The 23,340-nt window shown below is 36.7% G+C and overlaps 1 protein-coding gene across 1 annotated transcript in view; it reads left to right on the forward strand.

The window, feature by feature from the left end:
• LOC129657658 (bifunctional heparan sulfate N-deacetylase/N-sulfotransferase 3) overlaps positions 1-22,031 on the forward strand; it is a 189,921-nt gene extending 167,890 nt beyond the window's left edge. Inside the window, exons 11-14 of the mRNA XM_055588036.1 lie at positions 403-573; positions 2,236-2,345; positions 15,558-15,660; positions 21,858-22,031. Of these exons, the coding sequence (XP_055444011.1) occupies positions 403-573; positions 2,236-2,345; positions 15,558-15,660; positions 21,858-21,977 (504 nt within the window). The 3' untranslated portion in view covers positions 21,978-22,031. The remainder of the gene's footprint in view (positions 1-402; positions 574-2,235; positions 2,346-15,557; positions 15,661-21,857) is intronic.
• The last annotated feature ends 1,309 nt before the right edge of the window (positions 22,032-23,340 follow it).

The following is a 23,340-nucleotide window of genomic DNA, read 5'->3' on the forward strand; positions in this document are numbered from 1 at the left end:
TGTGCATTATGGATATTAACTGGACATGATAAATGGTTTCTTACAGGCTGAAAAGGGGTGTTAAGGCGACTTTCAAAAGTTTACTTTCAGAATAATATATATATATATATATATATATATATACACACTATGGAAATAACTCAGAAAAATAGGTTAAGAAATTCTATCAAGAAGAATTCCACCTCTACCAAATAATTCTCAAACATATACTCTCATCAGTATTGTAATTTTAAAGCCTGATGCTCCAAGCAAGCATTTTCTTCCTTTATTAATTGCAAAACAAATAACTCTCCCTCAGTGAGGCACTCCTTCCTTTAGCTTTGCGACTTGTCACAGAGATTGGTTTTTAATTATTTATGCCTATGGTTCACGTCGGTTTAATTATCCACCTTTTCATCACAGCATCAGCGATCACACGAAGACCCCGCAGCTCTGAAATTCAGTTTCTACGAAGTGATCTCAGCTGGGCCGCGTGCACCCTCCGAGCTGAGAGCCTTGCAGAAGAGATGTTTGGTCCCAGGGTGGTATGCCAGCCACATCGAGAGATGGCTTGTTTATTTCCCCCCCTTTCAGGTACTGAGCGATAAGAATCTACATCATAGTACAGTCTCATTAAGTCAATGACTTTGCCTCTAGGATAGAAGGACGTTTTTTACTCATTAAAACAGACTAGCATTTACTCTTTAGCTGTAACTGAGACTCTAGCAAACAATAACAGGCAGAGGTAGAAAAACTAATTCTCTTTCTAGAAGTATTATTTCAGGATAATTCTCCCTGCCCTATTTTCAGTGCATGCCTTTCCTGATTGTTAAGAGCTTCAGAAGCTTGATACTCCTGATTTTTATTCTGAGAATAAAGCTCTTAACCAAACAAGGCAAGCACTGTTTTGCTTTCAGTGACATTATTTCCCTTTGAACCACCTTGCTGGATTTTTCACAAGTCCTATGTTTTCCTTGGCATCCTTGTTTCTCTCTTTTGCCTAGTGTTAGCCTAGATTACAAAACCAGCCCCTACACTGGATTGCATAAAGCAATCTAATCACATCAGACACAGTGTATACCTGTGTGTCTAGAACCACAATGATTGGAGAAGGGAATGACAACCCACTCCAGTCCTCTTGCCTGGAAAATCCCATGGATGGAGGAGCCTGGTAGGCTGCAGTCCATGGGGTCAAGAAGAGTCAGACATGACTGAGCAACTTCACTTTCACTTTTCACTTTCATGCATTGGAGAAAGAAATGGCAACCCACTCCATTGTTCTTGTCTGGAGAATCCCAGGGACAGAGGAGCCTGGTGGGCTGCTGTCTATGGGGTCGCACAGAGTCGGACGTGACTGAAGCGACTTAGCAGCAGCAGCAGCAGCCACAGTGATACCATACATGCAAACATATATGGCTATTTAAATTTCTATTCAAATTATATAAAATTAAAAATTGTTTCTCTGTCACATTAGCCACACTTCAAATGTTCAGTAGCCACCAGTTAGATACCACAGCCTCACAGTATGTCCGTTAACACAGAAATTTCTAATGAACAATGCTGGTATAAACTAAATAGAAACACTCGAGAAGATGTGTGAGCAGGAATTGCTTTCCAGGCATTATGGCCCTTCATCACCACCCCCTGTCATTTATCTTGCTGGGACCACCCCTTTCCCTCACCAGAGTAACAAGCAAATTCTTCCCTTTAGTCTGTTGAGGAACTTCTGTTTACTTTAAGGTTTTCTAGGAATCTTACCTTTTTCTCCAAATGGATTATCAAAGAATTTCTACAAACTTTACAGTGCTGCTCCTTTGACTGGAATCATGGATAATGATATGTCCTCTGTCTCATGGTACCTGGTCCGGTCACTTTTCTTCTTTCCTACAAGTCTCCTTCCCACCTTGAATCATGGAATCATTGCTTTATCTGTTTTTAAACTTGATTTTCATTTGTGATTTTATAGTCACCTTTCTTAAGCTCTCTTGGTACTCAAATTTTTTTGTTTGTTTTCATAGTGTTTGCAGGACGTCTCAAACTATAAAACATGAATGCATTTAATTAGTGTGATTTATTTTTTGTTCCATGTCATTAATGAGGATGGCCTGGTTAAGTCTTAACAACAATGAATGCAAATCCCCTCAGTACAGTGTCTTAAAATGGAATAAATTCAAAGTGCAGAATTTTTGTATCATGCTGTTATGTGTCTTTTTCCAATTTGCATTGTCTTTTTTTTTTATTTCTTTGGTCATTTAGCTGCTAATTATTGATGGGCAACAGCTAAGAACTGATCCTGCTACAGTGATGGATGAAGTACAGAAGTTTCTAGGAGTCTCTCCTCATTATAATTACTCAGAAGCATTAACGTAAGTTTATATTCTAATTAATTTATTGAAGTTTCAGCAGAGAGCTGATTTTAGAGAAGTTGTAGTTTGGTGATGCAGCTATTGAGTTAGCTGCCTCCTTACATACTGATTATTTTCATGTTGATGTTAACTACTTGAGAAAGAACATGTCAACAGTTTGGCTATGAAATGTCCAAAGTCCCCTATTGATTTCTAACTAGGGAAGTTTTCTCTGGAAGGAAAAAAGAGGAAGAAAGCGTTTTAAGTCTTAAAAGCAACAGCTAACCGTAAAAGAGGTTACTGGAACTGTGTTGGAAGCACTAAGCCTATTTAACCAGACAGCATTGAGACCTCTTGGAAGTATAAGAAGACCTCTTGAACTAGGTGATTTATGAGCTCCTCTCTCTTTTGTGTAATTTTAAAAAACAAACATCACACAGCAAGAAATAGCCCGATAGGTGGCTGAATAAGCAGAGAGAGAGGTGCTAGTATTACTCTTACACATACTTCCATTTTTTGGTCTTTACCCACCGTATGACTAACCTTATCACCTTTTCTTCAGAGGCCTCAGCTGTTACAGCTCTTGTTTGGTTTTCTTTTGCTAGTTCCCACTGATTTTCTTAGGTAGTCAGTTCCATCAGGGTGGGAGCCAGGGTGACACAAGAAAAGCAACAAGGATTTAAGGACCCCACAAATACCTGAGAGTGAGTGGCCAAGGTACCTGCCTCTCTTGCCTCACTTTAATCCTGACTCTGGATTTTATCTAACATTTTAAATAAAACCTCCATCTGACTTTCTCCATTTATGCTACTGTTGTTGCTGTTTAGTTGCTTAGTCCAACTCCTTGTGAGTGTCCAACTCTTTATGACCCCATGAACTATAGCCCGCCAGGCTCCTCTATCTGTGTCTTCTCCAGGCAAGAATACTAGAGTGGGTTACCATGCTTCCCTCCATGGGATCTTCCCAACCCAGGGGTTGAACCCATGTCTCCTGCTTGACAAGGCAGGTTCTTTACCAGTGAGCCTCCTGGGAAGCCCAGCAATCAGGTGTGTGAGGGATGTGTTTCTTCCTTTTTCACATGCAACTGGAACAAGCAACTGAGAGAGCCTGAGTTGGATGAGCCATGGACCTGGCTCTCACTGTAGTATATATATTACATATATATAATATAAAATGTTATATTATATAGATATATAATTTTATATTACATATATAATTTTGTATTTTACATATATGTAATATATATATAATTTTAGGGTTACAGACTGAGCCTTAAAGAAACCAATTAAGACTGTAGTATGGGATTCTTCCATTCTATTTCTCAGTATAAAACTCAGTTCTATAGATCAATTGATTTTCTCTTTTCAGTGTACTCTTCATGCTGTAGCAGTTTAGAAAGTGAGATACAGGATTCCTTTACTTTTCACCATCCCTTACAGTAAAAGGTTTGCAGACAACCATCTAATATTGCAAACATCTTGCACAAATCATATGTAGAGACACACATGTAAGAGAGATATTTTGATTTAGAGAACAAAGGAGTAGGTGGAACTCGAGAGTTTTGCGCTTCCTCTCTAAGAGTCATTTACTCTGTTGTTACTGTTAACCTTTCTGACCTTCATGTTTTCTATAGTGAGAGTCCTATCAGAGCTTTGGTGAGCTTAGTTGAAGTACCAACACAGCCACTAGCCTCAGGTATTTAACTTTCAGCTTGACCTTAAAGAAAACTGAGTGATTTTAGCTTCAGTTAGAAATTCAAGCCCACTTTCTTCTTTATGTCTTTTTAAGTATCTCTTAGAAAAGAAAGCTTTTATTTTCTAAACAGGTTTCTAACTCAAGTTGGCTTATCTTTGGATCTTTTTTATAGAGTATATAGCAAAGCATTGCATTTCAGAAAGAAGAATTGGAGTATTTTATAAAGACATAATCTCTTTTTCTTATGGAATGGTCCTTGACCTGCATGCTGTGTATGTGTCCCCTTTGTATCCAGCTCAGCAGCAAGGTTTTTATTCACCTCCACTGCCAAGTAAAGGAAGTGTAAACTTAAGGGAAATAATACCAAAGCAAAATACTATATCCAAAGAACTGTGGGTCACTTTGCACCTGGGATGTGTCTGACTAAAATTACCCCTTATATGGTTCTGTAGCCTGGCTGGGGGCTCAGTGGGTGAAGTAGCCAAGATAAGATGTGTGTAGTCTCTGAAACCACAGTTTCTGGTCCAGTAGGGCTGCCCAAGCACTCACCCTGCTGATAAAAATAATGTACTGCCATTCAGTTTCTTTTTATATTCTCTTGTCAATCAGTTGGCCTGACACACCTTGGAAAAAACAGCAGTGTACCTGTTGTAGAATATTCGGAATTTCATGTCATTGACTTAGGTCTGAATTCTCCTTCACCCACGCCCTTTGCAGTTTTTCTGAATCCTGCCCTCAAAATTTAGTTATTCTTGTTAAAATAACTGTACTGGTAAGTTGTTTCTCTGGTGCTTTGGACATGTTGGGGATGACTGGGTGTACGAAATGCATGTTCTCAAGAATGTCTTTAATTGCATTATATTTTTCCTGCTAAGGATAGTGAAGACTACCTCTTAGGTAGTTAAAAAATTATTTAAAGCCTTCTGATAATGTACTAAACCACAAACAGATATGAATTCTCAACTAACCACATAAATTCAGTTCTTTGCACACAATACAATAGATCAATGAAACTAGACCTCTGCAAAAGTTTTTCCATACAATTTTGGCACAAACGAGTACTCCAGTGTAAGAGATCTACAATCTCCTGGTTATCTTCAATATAAAAATGTTCTAATTTCAAAACTATTTTCAAGAAAAATGGCAATAAATCTCCATCATTAAGAGTATTATTTATTCCATTCCACAGTAACTACAGAAGTGTTCAAGACTTCTAAATTTCATAAAGTAATGGATGGTCTATATCTTAAAATGACTTAGTACTGTCATCATGGATTTTAGATGATATACTGAATACATAAAAATCTTATCTTCTTGGGACTTTCCTGGTTGTCCAGTGGTTAAGGTTTCATGCTTCCAATGCAGGGGGCACGGATTCAATCTCTGGTCAGGGAACTAATATCCTACATGCTATGTGGTGCAACCAAAATAAAACAGTTTTTAGAAATCAGATTTTCTTAGTGTGGTTGTTATCGGAAGTAAGCAGTTTAAGCTTTAAAAAATATGAATGGGAACTTTCTCATTCAATTAAGTAATTCACATTTTATAATTCTTGTTCAACATAACCTTAATCACTAAACTATAAATAGGATTAATATACCAACATTATTTTAGCTTGTATATTATGTGTTATATAGTGTTTAAGCTGTCTAATCATTTAAAAAAAAGCAGGAAAAATAATGCTCAGTGTGGCACTGTGCTAAACTGAACTAGCACATACAGTTTATATATGTGTTAAACTAAAACTAAAATGAAAGTTTTTTATAAGCTTTATAAACTAAAATGAAAAAAATGTAAACTTTTAATTTTCTCATGAATATATCCACTAACAATTATATCCAGCCACCAGTGACTGTGACAAGTCTTCACACTTACTGAACCTGACATCTCTATTTCTCAGTTAACCTGTTCATTAACATGAATGAAACCAGACTGAGTTATATTAATTTTTAATAATAATTTACTATTAAAACTTCAATAAATGGACAATAAGGATTTGAAGGCAAAGAGTTAAATGAAGATTGTGTGTGTGTGTGTGTGTGTATTTTGTTCTATGGATGGGGTTACCTAAGTCAAAAAGAACTGAAGCTGCTTCTGTTGTTTCTAATATTACTTCCTCTGGCAACCAAATCTATTGGTCAAAGAATCCTTTCCCATTTTAGATGAGTTTGAGTAAAATTGTGCCAAAATAAAACTATTTTGGTAGCAAAAAACAGTAGCCATAGTAGCTAAAATCTGCTGGTTCTTAGATGATCTGTGAAACAGCTGGAAATGCTAAGTGAAAAGGAAGAAAATAATCTATTCCAATTTCATATAAATTTGTTTTCAAAGTGGTTATAACATTTCAAAATCAGTATACATTTATATGTTCTAAATGCTTTATATATAATAATACTATGTGCTGGGTACCAAGCCAAAAGTCCCTCAAAAGTAAGCTGAGGGGGCAAGACTGAAAGACACTTATTCCTCTGGAGCCTGCACTGCCAATCTACAAAGCTCTTCAAATTGGCACAAAAACCAGAGAAAAATGATACTGTAAAGTTTTACTAATGAATAGTATAACAAGAGGAAGTATTTCCTTTAAAAAACTGAAACCTTAAAATGAGTTTTTTAAGTTGTCTCAGACATTATTAGAAAAAGACTTCATTTCTAGAGAAATGCAAATCAAGACTATAGTGAGGTACCACCTCACACCAGTTAGAATGGGCATCATTAAAGTCTACAAATAAATGCTGGAGAGGGTGTGGAGAAAAGAGAACCCCCTGTACTGTTGGTGGGAATGTAAGTTGGTGCAGCCACTATGGAAAAGAGTATGGAGGTTCCTCAGCAAACTAAAAATAGAATTACCATGTGATCCAGGGTTCCGATCCTGGGAATATATCTGAACAAAACTATAATTCAAAAAGAATACATGCAGCCATTCATAGCAGCACTATTCACAATAGCCAAGACATGGAAACAACCTAATTGTCCATCAACAGATGAATGGATAAGGAAGATGTGGTATGTATATATAATGGAATAATTCTCAGCCATGAAAAAGAATGAAATAATGCCATTTACAGCAACATGGATGCCACTAGAGATTATCATACTAAGTGAATTAAGTCTGAGACAGAAAAATACCATATGATATCACTTATATGTAGAATCTAAAATATGACACAAATGATCCTATCTATGAAGGAGAAACAGACTCACAGACATAGAGAACTGACTTCTAATTACCAAGGAGGCAATTCTCCTAGAGACATCCTGGAGTGTGAAGTCAAGTGGGCCTTAAGAAGCATCACTATGAACAAAGCAGATGGAGATGATGGAATTCCAGCTGAGCTATTTCAAATCCTAAAATATGATGCTGTTAAAGTGCTACACTCAATATGCCACCAAATTTGGAAAACTCAGCAGTGGCCACAGGACTGGAAAAGGTCAGTTTTCGTTCCAATCCCAAAGAAAGGCAATGCTGAAGAATGTTCAAATTATCGCACAGTGGCACTCATTTCACATGCCAGCAGGATTATGTTCAAAATCCTTCAAGCTAGGCTTCAGCAATAGGTGAACCAAGAACTTCCAGGTGTCCATGCTAGATTTAGAGAACAAGAGATCATATTGCCAATATACACTGGATCATAGAAAAAGCAAGGGAATTCCAAAAAAAAATCTACTTCTTCATTGACTATGCTAAAGCCTTTGACTATGTAGATCACAACAAACTGTGGAATATTCTTAATGACATGGGAACACCAGACCTCATTACCTGCCTCCTGAGAAACCTGTATGTAGGACAAGAAGCAACAGTTAGAACTGGACATGGAACAACAGACTGGTTCCAAATTGGGAAAAGAGTACATCAAGGCTATATATTGAACCCTCCTTATTTAACTTAAATGCAGAGTACATCATTTGAAATGCCAGGCTGGATGACTCACAAGCTGGAATCAAGATTGCCAGGAGAAATATCAACAACCTCAGATATACAGATGATACCATTCTAATGGCAGAAAGTGAAGAGGAATTAAAGAGCCTCTTGATGAAGGTGAAAAAGGAGAGTAAAAAAGCTGGCTTAAAACTCAACATTCATAAAACAAAATTATGGCATCCAGTCTTATCACTTCATGGCAAATAAATGAGGAAAATGTGGAAATAGTGTCAGATTTCATTTTCTTGAGCTCCAAAATCTATGCAGATGATGACTGCAGACACAAAATAAAAAACACTTGCTCCTTGAAAGAATAGCTATGACAAACCTAGACAGTGTTTTAAAAAGCTGAGATATCCCTTTGCTGACATAGGTCCATATAGTCAAAGCTATGGTTTTTCCAGTAGTCATGTATGGATATGAGAGTTGGACCATAAAGAAGGCTGAGAGCTGAAGAACTGATGTTTTCAAACTGTGGTGCTGGAAAGAGTCTTGAGAGTCTCTTGGACAGCAAGGAGATCAAGCTTTAAGGAGATCTTAAAGAAAATCAACACTGAATATTCATTCAAGGACCGCGGCTGAAGTGCCAGTACTTTGGCCACCTGATGTGAAGAGCCAACTCGTTGGAAAAGACCCTGATGCTGGGAAAGATTGAGGGCAAGGGAAAAGGGGGTGACAGAGGATGAGATGGTTGGATGTCATCACTGACTCAATGGACATGAGCCTGAACAAACTCCAGGAGACAGTGAAGGAGAGGGAAGCCCAGTATGCTGCAGTTCATGAGGTTGCAAAGAGTCAGACATGACTCAGTGACTGAACAACAACAAAGGGGTGAGTGGGTGGGGGGAGGATGGACTGGGAGTTTGGGGTTAATAGATGCAAACTATTATATATAGAATGGGTGGACAACAAGGTCCTACTGTATAGCACCGGGAACTATAGTCAATGTCCCCGGATAAACCATAATGGAAAAGAATATAAAAAAGAATGTATATGGATGTACAACTGGTCATTTGGCTGTAGAGCAGAAATCAACATAACGTTGCAAATCAACTTTCAGTTAAGTTCAGTTGCTCAGTTGCTTCCGACTCTTTGAGACCCCATGGACTGTAGCACCCCAGGCTTCCCTGTCCATCACCAACTCCCGGAGCTTGCTCAAACCATGTCTATCGAGTCAGTGATGCCATCCAACCGACTCATCCTCTGTCATCCCCTTCTCCTCCTGCCTTCAATCTTTCCCAGCATCAGGGTCTTTTCCAATAGTTAGTTTTTTACATCAGGTGGCCAAAGTATTGGAGCTTCAGCTTCAGCATCAGTCCTTCCAATGAATATTCAGGACTGATTTCTTTTAGGATGGACTAGTTGGATCTCCTTGCAGTCCAAGGGACTCTCAAGAGTCTTCTCCAACACCACAGTTCAAAAGCATCAACTCTTCAGTGCTCAGCTTTGTTTATAGTCCAATTCTCACATCCATACATGACTACTGGAAAAACCGTAGCTTTAACTGGATGGACCTTTGTTAGCAGTGTAATGTCTCTGCTTTTATTTTTATTTTTTTAATTTTTGAAAATCTTTATTTAAAAATGATTTTTTTAAATGTTTTTTTTTTAATTTTATTTGTTGACAGGATATATTGTCATTTTTTTTCTTTTTTTTTTAATTTTATTTTATTTTTAAACTTTACATAATTGTATTAGTTTTGCCAAATATCAAAATGAATCCGCCACAGGTATACATGTGTTCCCCATCCTGAACCCTCCTCCCTCCTCCCTCCCCATTCCATCCCTCTGGGTTGTCCCAGTGCACCAGCCCCAAGCATCCAGTATCGTGCATCGAACCTGGATTTGCCACCTCTTCTTAATATCGTCTACTTCTGTTAGGTCCATACCATTTCTGTCCTTTATTGTCCCCATCTTTGCAAGAAATGTTCCCTTGGTATCTCTAATTTTCTTGAAGAGATCTCTAGTCTTTCCCATTCTGTTGTTTTACTCTATTTCTTTGCATTGATCACTGAGAAGGCTTTCTTATCTCTCCTTGCTATTCTTTGGAACTCTGCATTCAGATGGGTATATCTTTCCTTTTCTCCTTTACTTTTCACTTTGCTTCCTTTCACAGCTATTTGTAAGGCCTCCTCAGACAACTATTTGTCCTTTTGCATTTCTTTTTTGGGGGATGGTCTTGATCACTGATTCCTGTACAATGTCACAAACCTGTATATTACATGAACAGTGGAAGTGAGATTCAAGGGATTAGATCTGATAGACACAGTGCCTGAAGAACTATGGACAGAGGTTTGTGAAATCAACTATACTTCAATTAAATAAATAAATAAATATAAATGTGATATATACATCCAATGGAATACTATTCACTAATTAAAACAGGATAAATTTTTAAATACACTAAAAATAAATAAGTAAAAATAAAAGAATTCACCTCCAGATACACTGTCACTATGCACAATAAATGTATAATGATAATGATATTCAAATTAAAATCACATCAAAATACCACTAGAATAGCTATAATCCAAAAGACAATACCAAATATTGGCACAAATGTGGAGAAATTGGTAACCTCATATACTGCTGATAGTAATGTACAGCCACTTCAGAAAAGCAGTTTTACAGTTTATTAAAAATTAAACAAAAGTTTACAAGTAATCCAATGCCATGCCTACGAATCTACCCCAAAAGAAATGAAAACCTTTGTTCACAAAGAATTGTTCACAGCAGTATTATTCATAATAACCAAAAGCTGGAACCAGTCTGGTAAATAGATTTAAGAAAATTTGGCATATCCACACAATTCAGTATTCATTCATGAAAATAACAGTGCAATGTAAAGACATTTCAAACAGGCTTGCACCTAAGTATAATCTGAATGTTCCCTGGAATTCACCTGCCCAAAGGTAAGATGAGGGTCACATTTTCATTAACAAAGAGAATGTTACCATTTGGAAGCTGAGTCATTGGAGAATCTTGATTGTCCCTGCCCACAAGTCTCTTCCAGTTATTTCTAGACATCCCCAGGTGATATCAATATTTCACACAAACCTAAGTACCAGTCCATTCTTGTTTTATTCCAAATTTAATTCAACAAAGATTTGTTGAATGACAATATTATGTCATGACTCTGGGAACACAATGATAAAGTCACCTGACCTCCAGGGAGGGGTAAACATGGAGAGACACTAAACAACACTTAATTTTTCTCCAAAATGTTCCTAGCCAGTACTACTTCCCACATGAAATGACTAGCTGCAAGTGCCTACATGAAAAGGTTGTTTCCTTGGTGTTCTACCAGATATTAGTAGTCCTGAGGGATGCTGCTGGTATTATAAAAAGACTGGAATAAGATCTTTCTCCATCTTCTGTCAAGCTTCTTCACTTGGGATCTGAATTGCTCACAAGGTCCTTCATCAGCATCAGTCCCTCACCTTCTCAGGCAACCTGAAAAATAATATGATCTTCCTTTACCTTCCTCTCCTTTTTGTTTCCACTATGAGACACTTATACCACTGCCTGTGAACTTATGCATATAGGTGTCTGGGCTAGGTGTCAGCTGCACAGACACATATTTTTCTCAGTGAAGTCTAGCATGACAGCTCACTGCATGAGATGTAATCAATTACCAGAAGTGAAAGAAAACCTATTTTTATTTTGACTTTTAATTTTAATACATGTGAAGTTTAATGTTCCTTAAAGAAACATTATATCAGAAGCTGCTCATTTTAATATAAGGTATGTGAATGACCTGGAGAAGGCCATGGCACCCCACTCCAGTACTCTTGCCTGGAAAATCCCATGGACGGAGGAGCCTGGTGGGCTGCAGTCCATGGGGTCGCGAAGAGTCGGACACGACTGTGCGACTTCACTTTCACTTTTCCCTTTCATGCATTGGAGAAGGGAATGGCAACCCACTCCAGTGTTCTTGCCTGGAGAATCCCAGGGATGGAGGAGCCTGGTGGGCTGCTGTCTATGGGGTCGCACAGAGTTGGACATGACTGAAGTGACTTAGCAGCAGCAGCAGCATGTGTATGACCCAGGCATGTATCTACAGTTAGGTATATTAACAACAACAACAAAAAAAACTCGTAATAATAGCAGGCCTGAATGAGTCAGAGTTCAATTATGGAAATTACTAATGACAAAATGTTAATGAAAAATGCTGTATCAATAGCAGACTTTCAGAAATGTTGTATTAAAGCTTCCCAGCTTTCATGTATAGATTATTTCAATCATAGTCTTTATTTTTTAATGATTTACTTTATTGAAGTTAGTTGATTTATTAATGCTCTCCTTTCTTATACCTTTGAGTATGAAACTAATTTTTTCAGTTGCCTTACAGATTCAAACAAGAAAATAAGCAACATGAAGACATATCATGTTGTGTCCTGATCCCACACAATCACTTTTTTAACTTTTTAAATAATTTTTAAAAATTTATTTAGTTGCCAAGGCATGTGGAATCTCCCTGAACCAGGGATCGAACCCATGTGTACCCTGCATTGACATGTGGATTCTTAACCACTGGATCATCAGGGAAGTCCACATTATCACTTTAATAATGACTGAAATGGGCTTTGCACAAGTGGGATGTGAGTAATCCTATAGTGTCTCTAATACCCAAGCAGTGCGGATAGAGAGATATAGGTTTGCCTTCTTCTCATAGATGTGTATTTGGCCTTTGGCATAGAGGGTAAAGCATCTGCCTGCAATGCAGGAGACCGGGGCTCAATCCCTGGGTCGGGAAGCCATAGGGCTATAGTTACAAAGTTTACAAGATTAGCTACAAAGACTACTCTCTAAATCACACATTCAATCCCAATATAATTTTAAATCAGGTCTATTAATGTGTAATTTACATATAATAAAGTTCACCCATTTTAATTGTACAGTTTGATGAATTTTGACAAACATGTATATGCCATCACAAAGAGAAAGAAAGAACTTTTAAGTTTTTTAAAGAAAAAAGTTTTCTCATGCCCTCTTGCAGTCAATCTTTTCCCCTCTTCCATTTCCTCACTTAGCATAATACTTCTGACATTCCTCCATGATGTTACATCATCAGTAATTGGGGTTTGGGGGTTTTTTATTGTTACATAGTACTCCATTTTATGGATATAGCACAATTTATTTATCCTTTTGCCAGTTGATAGATATAAGGTTGTTTCCATTTGGGGACTACTGTGAACAAAGCTACTATGAACATTTGTGTATAGATCTTTGTATGGACATATATTTTCATTTCTTTTTGGGTAAATACTTAGAAATGGGATTAGTGGGTTGTAAAGTAATTACATATTCAACTTTATAAGAAATTTTCCAAAGTGGCTGTAATGTCTTTAAATTCCTCTAACAAAGTTTAGCAGTTCTAGCTGTTCCACATCTTTGTCAATGCTTGGTATTGGCCTTTTTAAATTAAGTCATTCTAGTATCTAGTGATATTTCATTTGTGATTTTTAATTTGCATTTTCTTAATGACTAACAATATTGAGCAAACTTGCATTTGTTTATTGATCATCTATTTTTTTTGATGAAGTGTCTATTCCAATCTTTTATTTCAGTTTTTACTGATAATGTCATTTTTATTGACTTCAGTTGTGTACTCTGAATATAAGTCCTTTATTAGATATACATTTTATAAATATTTTTGCCCAACCTGTGGTTTCTCCTTTCATTTTCTTGAGTATTTTAGAAAAGCAAAAGTTTTAAATTTTGATGTATTCAAAATTATCATTATTCTTTTACCATTCTTCCTAAGAAATCTTTGCCTAAACAAAGGTACAAAAATTTTATATGTGTTTTTCCCTATGTTTACTTCCAGAATTCTTACAGTTTAGCTCTTAGATTTAGGTTTTATAACCCATTTCAAGTTAATTTTCATATATAGTGTGAGGTTAGGATTGATATTCATATTTTCCATATAGATATCCAATTTTTCCAGTTCCATTTGCTTAAAAGACTGTTTCTAGATTCTATTTTGTTCATTGATCCATTGGTTCCAGTACTACATAGGCTTTATTATTGTGACATTATAGTAAATCTTGAAATAAAATAGTATGAGATCTCCAGCTTTGATCTCCTCTTTCAAAGTGTTTTGGCTTGTTTAAAACAAATTCATTTTGATATTTGGCAAAACTAATACAATTATGTAAAGTTTAAAAATAAAATTAAAATAAATAAATAAATAAATTAAATTAAATTAAATTAAAAAAAAAAAAAAACAAATTGTTAGCTTTTATTTCCATATACATTTTATAATCATCTTTTTAATTTCCACCCAAAAAAGTCCACTGGAATTTTGATTGAACTCACATTGAATCTCTAGATAAATCTGGAGATAATTGATATTTTAAAAAATATTTAGTCTTCTGATCTGTGAATATGGTACAGCTTTTCTTTTGTTTGTGTCTTCTGTAATTTCTCTTAACATATGTTGTCAGTGCACAGATCTTGCACATATTTTGTGTTAAATTTATCCCTAGGTATTTCATGTTTTATGCTAAATTAAATGTGTTTTTATTTTGATTTCCAGTTGTTCACTGTTAACACTATAATTTTAAGAAAGAGCTAGATACAGCAATCTGAGTGGTCCTAAATGATAATAATTTCTAATGAAGAAATTATAGCAATAGAATCACTGAATAACTAAAGCAAGTGAAAGAATCATGAATACTGTTAGCAGTCACTTTTATAGTCAAGCATGGAAATTACTATATATTCATAATGAATGATAATACAAAACATAACCAGAGACCAGTAAAGAAGAAAAGGCCCTGGACCTGGAGTCAGGAGGCCCAGACTTGAGTTGTCACCTGCATACTTAAAAAGTACATAGTCCCAGATAGATAAACATCGACAAACATTTCCTTCTTTCCCATTTTTTATTCAACTAACGGTGAGTGTTCACAAAAAGCCAAACACTAAGCTAAGTGCCACTAAATGGGACAAATGCTATACTCCATATCATTAAGGAGTTATAAGGAAAGCTCAAATGAAAAAGAGTTGCATGAAATATTTTAGTATACTAAAATATAATGTGCTTCTATGATTTTTATTATAATTATACCATAAAATCTTCATTTATAAGTGTTATTACTTTAATACAGAGCTCACACCAAAATAAGAAAGTGTCTCTGGAAAAAAAAATTAAATGGATTATAGCTAGAGAATTCTAAAATTAATCACTCCATGACACACCCAAACCCTATCTCTTCTATTAACCTGTAATCGAATGATAAAAGTACTATGTAAACCCACAGATATGGATGAAGCCTGATGTGTCATTTTTAAACCCTGCAAAAGGAAAGAATGGACTTGAAACTTATAAAACTTTTCTTTCCAGATGAAGGAGGTAGGCTTATTAATTTCTATTAATAGGAGACCTTCTGCTGACAGTGTTTCTATTAGAAATCTGGCAAACTCACAGAGATGACAGATGGACTGAGAATTCAGAAGTGTGCCAAAAGACTTTATGTAAAGTGATGCAGTCAAAAAATATGCCAGTTTCCTCAGTTACAGATTAATATCCAAACTAAAATATCCCATGTTTTTGGTCAGCATATTATATTAGTTGCTCAAAAACTACTATTTTGCTCTTTGTATCTTTTTAAGGTTTGATTCTCATAAAGGTTTCTGGTGTCAGTTACTGGAAGAAGGTAAAACAAAATGCCTTGGAAAGAGCAAAGGAAGAAAATACCCTCCAATGGATCCTGATGTAAGTATAGAGCTTAAAAATACAAACTAAATAAGCAAAATGATACATAAAAATATATCTATTTTATTAGAAAAATGATTAAAATAAAAAATTCACTTTTCTAAAAATAAAAAGCAACATTTGGATTGGATGCATCCTGCTTGCTTGTTTTGATTTTTCCAGTGATACATTACCTGTCATGCGAAAATAAAGGCCAACAATAGAACTTGCCATTTGGAATCAGAACAAAGAAGGCAACATCTCATTCCAAAAAGAGATACATTCACAGAAATTTTAGCACTAAAAATATTAACTGAAACCAGGGCAGGAAATATATCAACTGGAAATTAAAAATAGGACCAAAGATTTTATTTTCACTAAGTCACTCTGTAGTGGTAAATGTGGCCTGCATAATAATATTAACTACTGGTATACTAAGTTTTGAACTGCTAATATGATAATAAGATTAAAAAATTAATATATTTCCCAAATATGTAACATACTAGCAGATAATTTAGGCTCTGGAGAATGGAGACACCCAAAGTTTGCCATAGACATGTGGCATGTCATGTTTGTTCTGTTCCAAATGCTGCCATGGCCGTGGTGGCCACTTAAAGCTACAGTTTTCCCACTTTGTTGGCCCTGTATTTCCACTTTAAAGCTTACTACACGTATATTAAAATTTATTAATACTTTGATTCCATAATCAGTCCAGTTAATGTGCAGTTGGGACATAAGAATGCAAGTAGATTGATTTTATTAAAAAATATTACTAACTCAAAAATTAAAACATTTGAGACTGTTTTCCCACAACGTTTAATATATTGTGGTAACTAAGAATCCTACAGTGGTCTGAGAATCCTAACGTGGTGTGAACTTATCTGAATCCTTTTTAATTCTTGAAGACTTTCAGGACCATTTTTTTTTTTATTCCAATCTGATAGAGACTGAGCTTTGTCCTCACTAAGCTCATAATTAAATTCTACCTAAAAGACATTCTGGGGGTTCTTTTGATAAACAAAGGGTACTCTCAGAGCTACAGTTTTCTTTGGTGGATTATTAAAATATACCTTCAGTGCACTATGAAAACAGCACACATTAATAAATATTCAAGGGTGATTTCCATAGCATTTCAAGACAGCAATATAAAATGTTTTATTTTCATGTATGTCAAAGCTATTTCTCCATATATTCACTGAAACTAAAACATTTAGGACACTGTAGAACATCTTTCTTAGCATTTTATTTTACTCCCATCAAACATATACTGAGACATGATATTAAATTCATGGTAGAGAAAGATTAAAAATCTAAAACTTTTCAGGATATCACTAGTTCCATACCTCTCAATAAGGTTTCTTATGTAATACATTCCTAAGATGTTTTTTCTCAAACACCTCTGACGTCAGATATGTGGGTTTTTTCATACCAAGCAATTCTGTAATTTTATGCAGACACCAGGTAGGTGTCCTATAATTTAATCCAATTCTGACACCAACTACCCAGGGTTAAGTACAGTCCCCTCAGATTAAGGGCTCAGTCCCACAAAACTGCCAGGTTATTCACACATCTGTCCAACTTGGCTACAAATCAGGGTTCCCAAGAATTCCTCCCCAGGTTTTATAATTTGATGTAATGACTCACATGCCCCAGAAATACTTTACTTCCTATTATTATAAATGGAGAGGTACACAGGACAAGGTCCAGAAGGGTCCTGAGCACCAGAGCTTCTCCTCTAGCAACCAGCCCCCGTCTGAAGCTATCTAGGGACCCATACGAGTCACTTCATTAGCAGAAACTTGGGCAAAGTTTATAGGAACTTACTGTATGTAACAAAAGACACTCTTTTCACCCCTGTAACTCAGGAAATTACAAGGGTCTTAGGAGCTCTCTGCCGGAACCAGAGTCATTATTTGAGGGAGTAGGGTGGCTGACTTCATGCAGAAATGCCCAGACAGGAGGCGAGAGAAAGGCATCTTTCCTGGAGGCAGTGAAAACACAAAAGCGTAGAACAGGCGCGAGCAGGCAGTACTGTCACCACACTGCTTGCTTCTCCTTCTGCTACAGAAAACACGCCAGTGCCCTGCCCCGCAAGTATCGCCAAAACCTCGCAGGATACATTTGATCCTGGAAATTACCATCTGGCGGATTATTAGGCTTCCACTTTGGCTTTGTTTATCAAAATATATTATAGGAAAGGAATAAAAGCTGGCATTTTGAATGAACCACTGAGTCAGTTACCTCTCCAAATCAAAAGTACTTGATAGTTTCTTTAATAATAGTCCAATAAACAACCTGTTACTGGATTTATTATATGATTTCTTCTTTGATCGTGTTTTATATTATAGAAGTATACATTATTATTCCTTTTATGACATTAATTTCCTGTGGGTTTGCATGAAATGGACTGCATTGGCATACATTAGCATATATTCTATCTGATTTGCCATTTAAAATAGTACCCTTTCTGAACAATCATCAGATAACAATGTATGTAAATTCTGCATATCACTGAATTCTGTCCTAGTAATTTGTGGCCTGAACATATTAGACTCTCAAATAGGACATGTTGTACTTCACAAATCTCTTATCAGTTATCTTGCCATAGGCGGGAGCAGAAGAAGAAGAAGGGGTACTTGATTATGGGGACCAACATACTCACTTAATAGGGCACGGGACAAGGGTTTGGCTGCTGATACAGGCTGTCAGGTTTGAAAATAATGCCAAAAAAGCCAATACATTGAGATGTAGTTGAGATAATCCTCCATATCAGGAGGTACGATACTGATATGAAACCCCAAGGGAATGTAGGAAGACTGTGGATCTCAAGAGGTTCAATTCTAAAGTTAGTTGAGACACTGGAGAATCCTTTGTCACATGGGAAATACTGGGGAGCAAGCTGGCAGGATGTAGGCAGTCCCAGGCTGCTGTTGCCCCAGGGCTTCCTTCATAAAGAGGAACAATGCAAAGGGCAATGTTAGGAGAGAACAGTGGGGAAGCCTCTACACAAAGGCCTCAGGCTCAGCCCTGGATTCCAGGTCTGGCTGGCAGCAGAGGAGGCACAGAATGATCAGGCCCCCAGACAGAGGATCTGGGAATATGTTTTGTCTCCACCTTTCTCTGGCCAGGATACGCTAGCTGGGCCTGTCGGTGGTTTTAGAGCTGATGACTGAGGAGACCCAAAACAGAAAAGCAGGGAGACTGACACATGAGCCACACAAAGGTTTGGGTTCTCCCTTGATGGCAGTGATGGTTACAGTACAGCACAAATGTTCGGTCTTGTTCCAGTGATCGTAACTACTGCAAAAACCACTATGTTACATTGAAGTTATCAACATAAAATGACATGTTTTTCAATGGCGTTTAAGATGGGGTACCAGATATGATATTTTAAGAGAACAGCAGAATAAAATAAGATTAATTTAAAATTAATCTTTTAAAGATTCAACTGAACGGAAACCCTCAGAATAGTAAAGTGGAGAGGTACAGATGAAGATCCAGAAACCCACCCTCCATGACATTCCCAACCACAGTCATTTGAACTCTATATAAACCCCACTAAACACCACCTTACAACACAGCACTTTCCATTTCTTACAATTTCAATTATTAAAATATTTTCCTTTATTAAAGGGAAGTCTACCTCCTTGTAAATCAGGATAGTTTACAAGGCATTCCTTTCCTTCCTTGGGTCAAATAATGCAAATATATCAGGTTATAGGTTTATCTGATTTACCTACTGTATTTTTAAGGTTTACCACAGTACTGTTTTAACAGTGAGTATTTTGTGTATGCTTTAAAAGTGCTCCTAAGAAAATATTATCTTCAAATTCTACATGTAAATTAATGATGACAAAAGAGTGTTTTATTTTATAGATTTATCAAGCCAACTCTTGCTCCAAAGCCAGAACGGTTTTAATAGAGCATAATACTGGAACCAATCAGTGGTTACAGCTATATTTCTAAACTCAATCTAGCTATTTGAACATTTAATTCTGCACAAATAAACCACATGTTTAATACAAAAGCCTTTTCCCTAGTGAAAACATTTATGTGTTTGGACTGTGTATTTTGATGAACAGAGTCACTACGTTTTGTTGTTCAGCCACTAAGTCATATCTGACTCTGTAACTCCATAGACTGCAGCACGCCCCAGTCCTCTGTCCTCCACCATCTCCTGGAGTTTGCTCAAATTCATGTCCATTGAGTCAGTGAAAATATCCAACCATCTTATCCTCTGCCACTCCCTTCTACTTTTGCCTTCAATTCTTCTCAGCATCAGGGTCTTTCTCAATGAGTCAGCTCTTTTGCATCAGGTGGCCAAAGTACTGGAGCTTCAGCTTCAGCATCAGTCCTTCCAGTGAATATTCAGGGGTTGATTTCCTTTAGGATTGACTGGTTTAATCTCCTTGCTGTCCAAGGGACTCTTAAGAGTATTTTCCGGCACTGCGGTTCAAAAGCTTCACTTCTTCAGCACTCTGCCTTCTTTATGGTCCAACTCTCACATCCATACATGACTACTGGAAAAACCATAGCTTTCACTAGACGGACCTTCCAGATGTTTTTTCTAGAACTCACTTGCTTTCTCCGTGATCCAGCAAATGTTGGCAATTTGATCTCTGGTTCCTCTGCTTTCTCTAAATCCAGTTTGTACATCTGGAAGTTCTCAATTCACGTACTGCTGAAGCCTAGCTTGAAGGACTTTGAGCATAACCTTACTAACATGTGAAATGAGGATAACTGTACAGTAGTTTGAACATTCTTTGGCATTGCCTTTCTTTGGGATTGGAATGAAAACTGACCTTGTCCAATGGCTACAGCTGAGTTTTCCAAATTTGCTGACATGTTGAGGGCAGCACTTTAACAGCATCATCTTTTAGGATTTGAAATAACTCAGCTGAAATTCCATCACTTCCACTAGCTTTGTTCATAGTAGTGCTTCCTAAGGTCCACCTGACTTCACATTCCAGGGTGTCCAGCTCTAGGTGAGTGACCACATCATCGTGGTTATCTGGGTCATTAAGAACTTTCTTGTATAGTTTTTCTGTATATTCCTGCCACCTCTTCTTAATCTCTCTCCTTAAGTCCTTACCGTTTCTGTCCTTGATCATGCCCGTCCTGGCATGAAATGTTCCCTTGAGATCTCCAATTTTCTTGACGATATCTCTAGTCTTCCCCATCCTATTGTTTTCCTCTATTTCCTCTATTTAACAAGGCCTTCTTAGCTCTCCTTGCTCTTCTCTGGAACTCTGCATTCAGATGGGTATATCATTCCCTTTCTCCCTTGCCTTTCACTTCTATTCTTTCCTCAGTTATTTGTAAAGCCTCCTCAAACAACCACTTCAGCTTCTTGCATTTCTTTTTCATTAGGATGGTTTTGGTCACTGCCTTGGGTACAGTATTACAAACTTCCGTCCATAGTTCTTCAGGCACTGTGTCTACCAGGTCTAATTCCCTGAATATATTTGTTACTTCCACTATATAATCATAAGGGATTTGATTAGGGTCAAAGCTGAATGGGCTAGTGGTTTTCCCTACTTTCTTCAGTTTAAGCATGAATTTTGCAATAAGGAGCTCATGATCTGAGCCACAGTCAGCTCCAGGTCTTGTTTTCGCTAACTGAATAGAGCTTCTCCATCTTTGGCTGCAAGGAACATAATCAGTATGATTTCATCACCATCTGGTGATGTCCATATGTAGAGTCATCTTTTGAGTTATTGGAAATGCTATAACTAACATGTTCTCTTGACAGAACTCTGTTAGGTTTTGCCCTGTTTCATTTTGTACTTCAAGGCCAAACTTGCCTGTTATTCTGGGTATCTCTTGACATCCTACTTTTGCATTTCAGTCCCCTGTGATGAAAAGGACATCTTTTTGGGGTGCTAGTTCTAGAAGGTGTAATAGGTTTTCATAGAACCAGTCAACTTCAGCTTCTTTGGCATCAGTGGTTGGGGCATAGACTTGGATTACTATGATACTGAATGGTTTGCCTTGGAAACGAACCAAGATCATTCTGTCATTTTTGAGGTTGCACCCAAGTATTGTATTTTGGATTCTTTTGTTGACTATCTGGTGCTAAATAAATAGCCTGCATGCTTAAAATCAATTTTAAGCCACTATGTAAATATCTACAGATATAAATAAACATCGTCAAAGTGTATGAAGTATACTCCAACAAATAAAATTGAATGTCCTTGTATCTCCTTCTCCCACCTCAGAGCAGAGCATTTCTATCCAGCTACTATCGTGACCACAACGTGGAACTCTCCAAGCTGCTGCACAGACTGGGGCAGCCTCTGCCATCCTGGCTGAGGCAGGAGCTGCAGAAAGTGAGATAGCACTGCGAGGAAGCGCGAGAATGCATCTCCGTGGAATGCTCACCTCTCCCAGAGCTTCCAGGAGCTACCAAAAGGTGGTTTAAAAATATACCTCTTCAAATGAGAAAAGAAAAACAAAGGTCTTTCCATGTGCTGGCACGTGGATGATTAGAAACAAAACAAAACTAAACTAAAAGTATTTGTTACAGGCCTTGAGGCCTATGGCCTTTCTCTTAACCCATATCTGAGCCTGTGGGGTTATTGGAGACTACTGTGCACTCATGTGTTAATCAATAGCAACCAATATAAATATCAAATACCAATGCAGAACTGTTCCATTTCGTAGTAATATTTACACTTTTATATATCAACTAAGATTATGTCTCTGTAGACTTTTAGGCTGCTGTTTGCCTGTAGAATGTTTTCTTATTCTTTGATTCTATAAAGTGTCCTACAAAACAAAAAGTAAACATCACAATGTAGCATAAAGCGCCAGAGGCCTAATGCCCGTGAAAACTGCTTGCAAAAATATAAAATCCACTGAAGTATTTAGAAAGAATTATAATTTACAATTTGTCCTAGATCAGAGAATGGTAAAGTTATATCTGAGCTTTATCTGCATCGAAAAAAAAAATAGATAAGTGTTACAGAAGGAAAAAAGTGATTTTTCATCCACATAGTCTAGTGCATTTCTGTAAAAGTTTCCAATGTTTCTATCATTACATTATTATTCTGAAAGGTATGTTGTATCAGATATTGGATGGGAAATAGAAACACACTGAGTATACCAAAACAGTAAGAAGCAATATAAAGTGTCTGACTAAATCCTCTAAAAGCGAGAAATTGTAGGGGTCTGAAGATATCTGATTGACAACTTATGTCCCTTTGCTGTGAGCTGCAGATCAACTCCAGTAGTTCTCACTGGTTCTACAGAAATGTTTGCTCAGAATCTGAGGTCTATGACATCTCCAGAAACAGACTGACTTTTTAATGTAAACAACTTTTTCTTAATGCTCCCAAGGAAAAAACCTATTAACTGAAATCTAAGGACAGTTTCTCCAGATGATATGTTGGGTTATTTATGTTTAAACACATAAAAATTACATTTTTCAGATAATTCAAAATGAAATTGTATAATGCAGAGATCTGTGACAAAAAACAAATTAATGTAGGATTTTTAATCTCAGATTTGCAATGGTACAAGACAGAAAAAGATAATCAAAGCCTAGTGCCATTTTTTTAGAGCATTTTGTACATCACTTTCATGAAAGACAATAGAACACAGTTAAATTTATGGGTTATCTACTAAATTAAATGGGGAAAGTACCAAGATGAGCCAGGCATGGTTCTTAAAATATATTTTACACTTAAATTTTTAATGATT

Source organism: Bubalus kerabau, chromosome 7, assembly GCF_029407905.1.
Source record: "Bubalus kerabau isolate K-KA32 ecotype Philippines breed swamp buffalo chromosome 7, PCC_UOA_SB_1v2, whole genome shotgun sequence".
Lineage (NCBI taxonomy): Eukaryota > Metazoa > Chordata > Mammalia > Artiodactyla > Bovidae > Bubalus > Bubalus kerabau.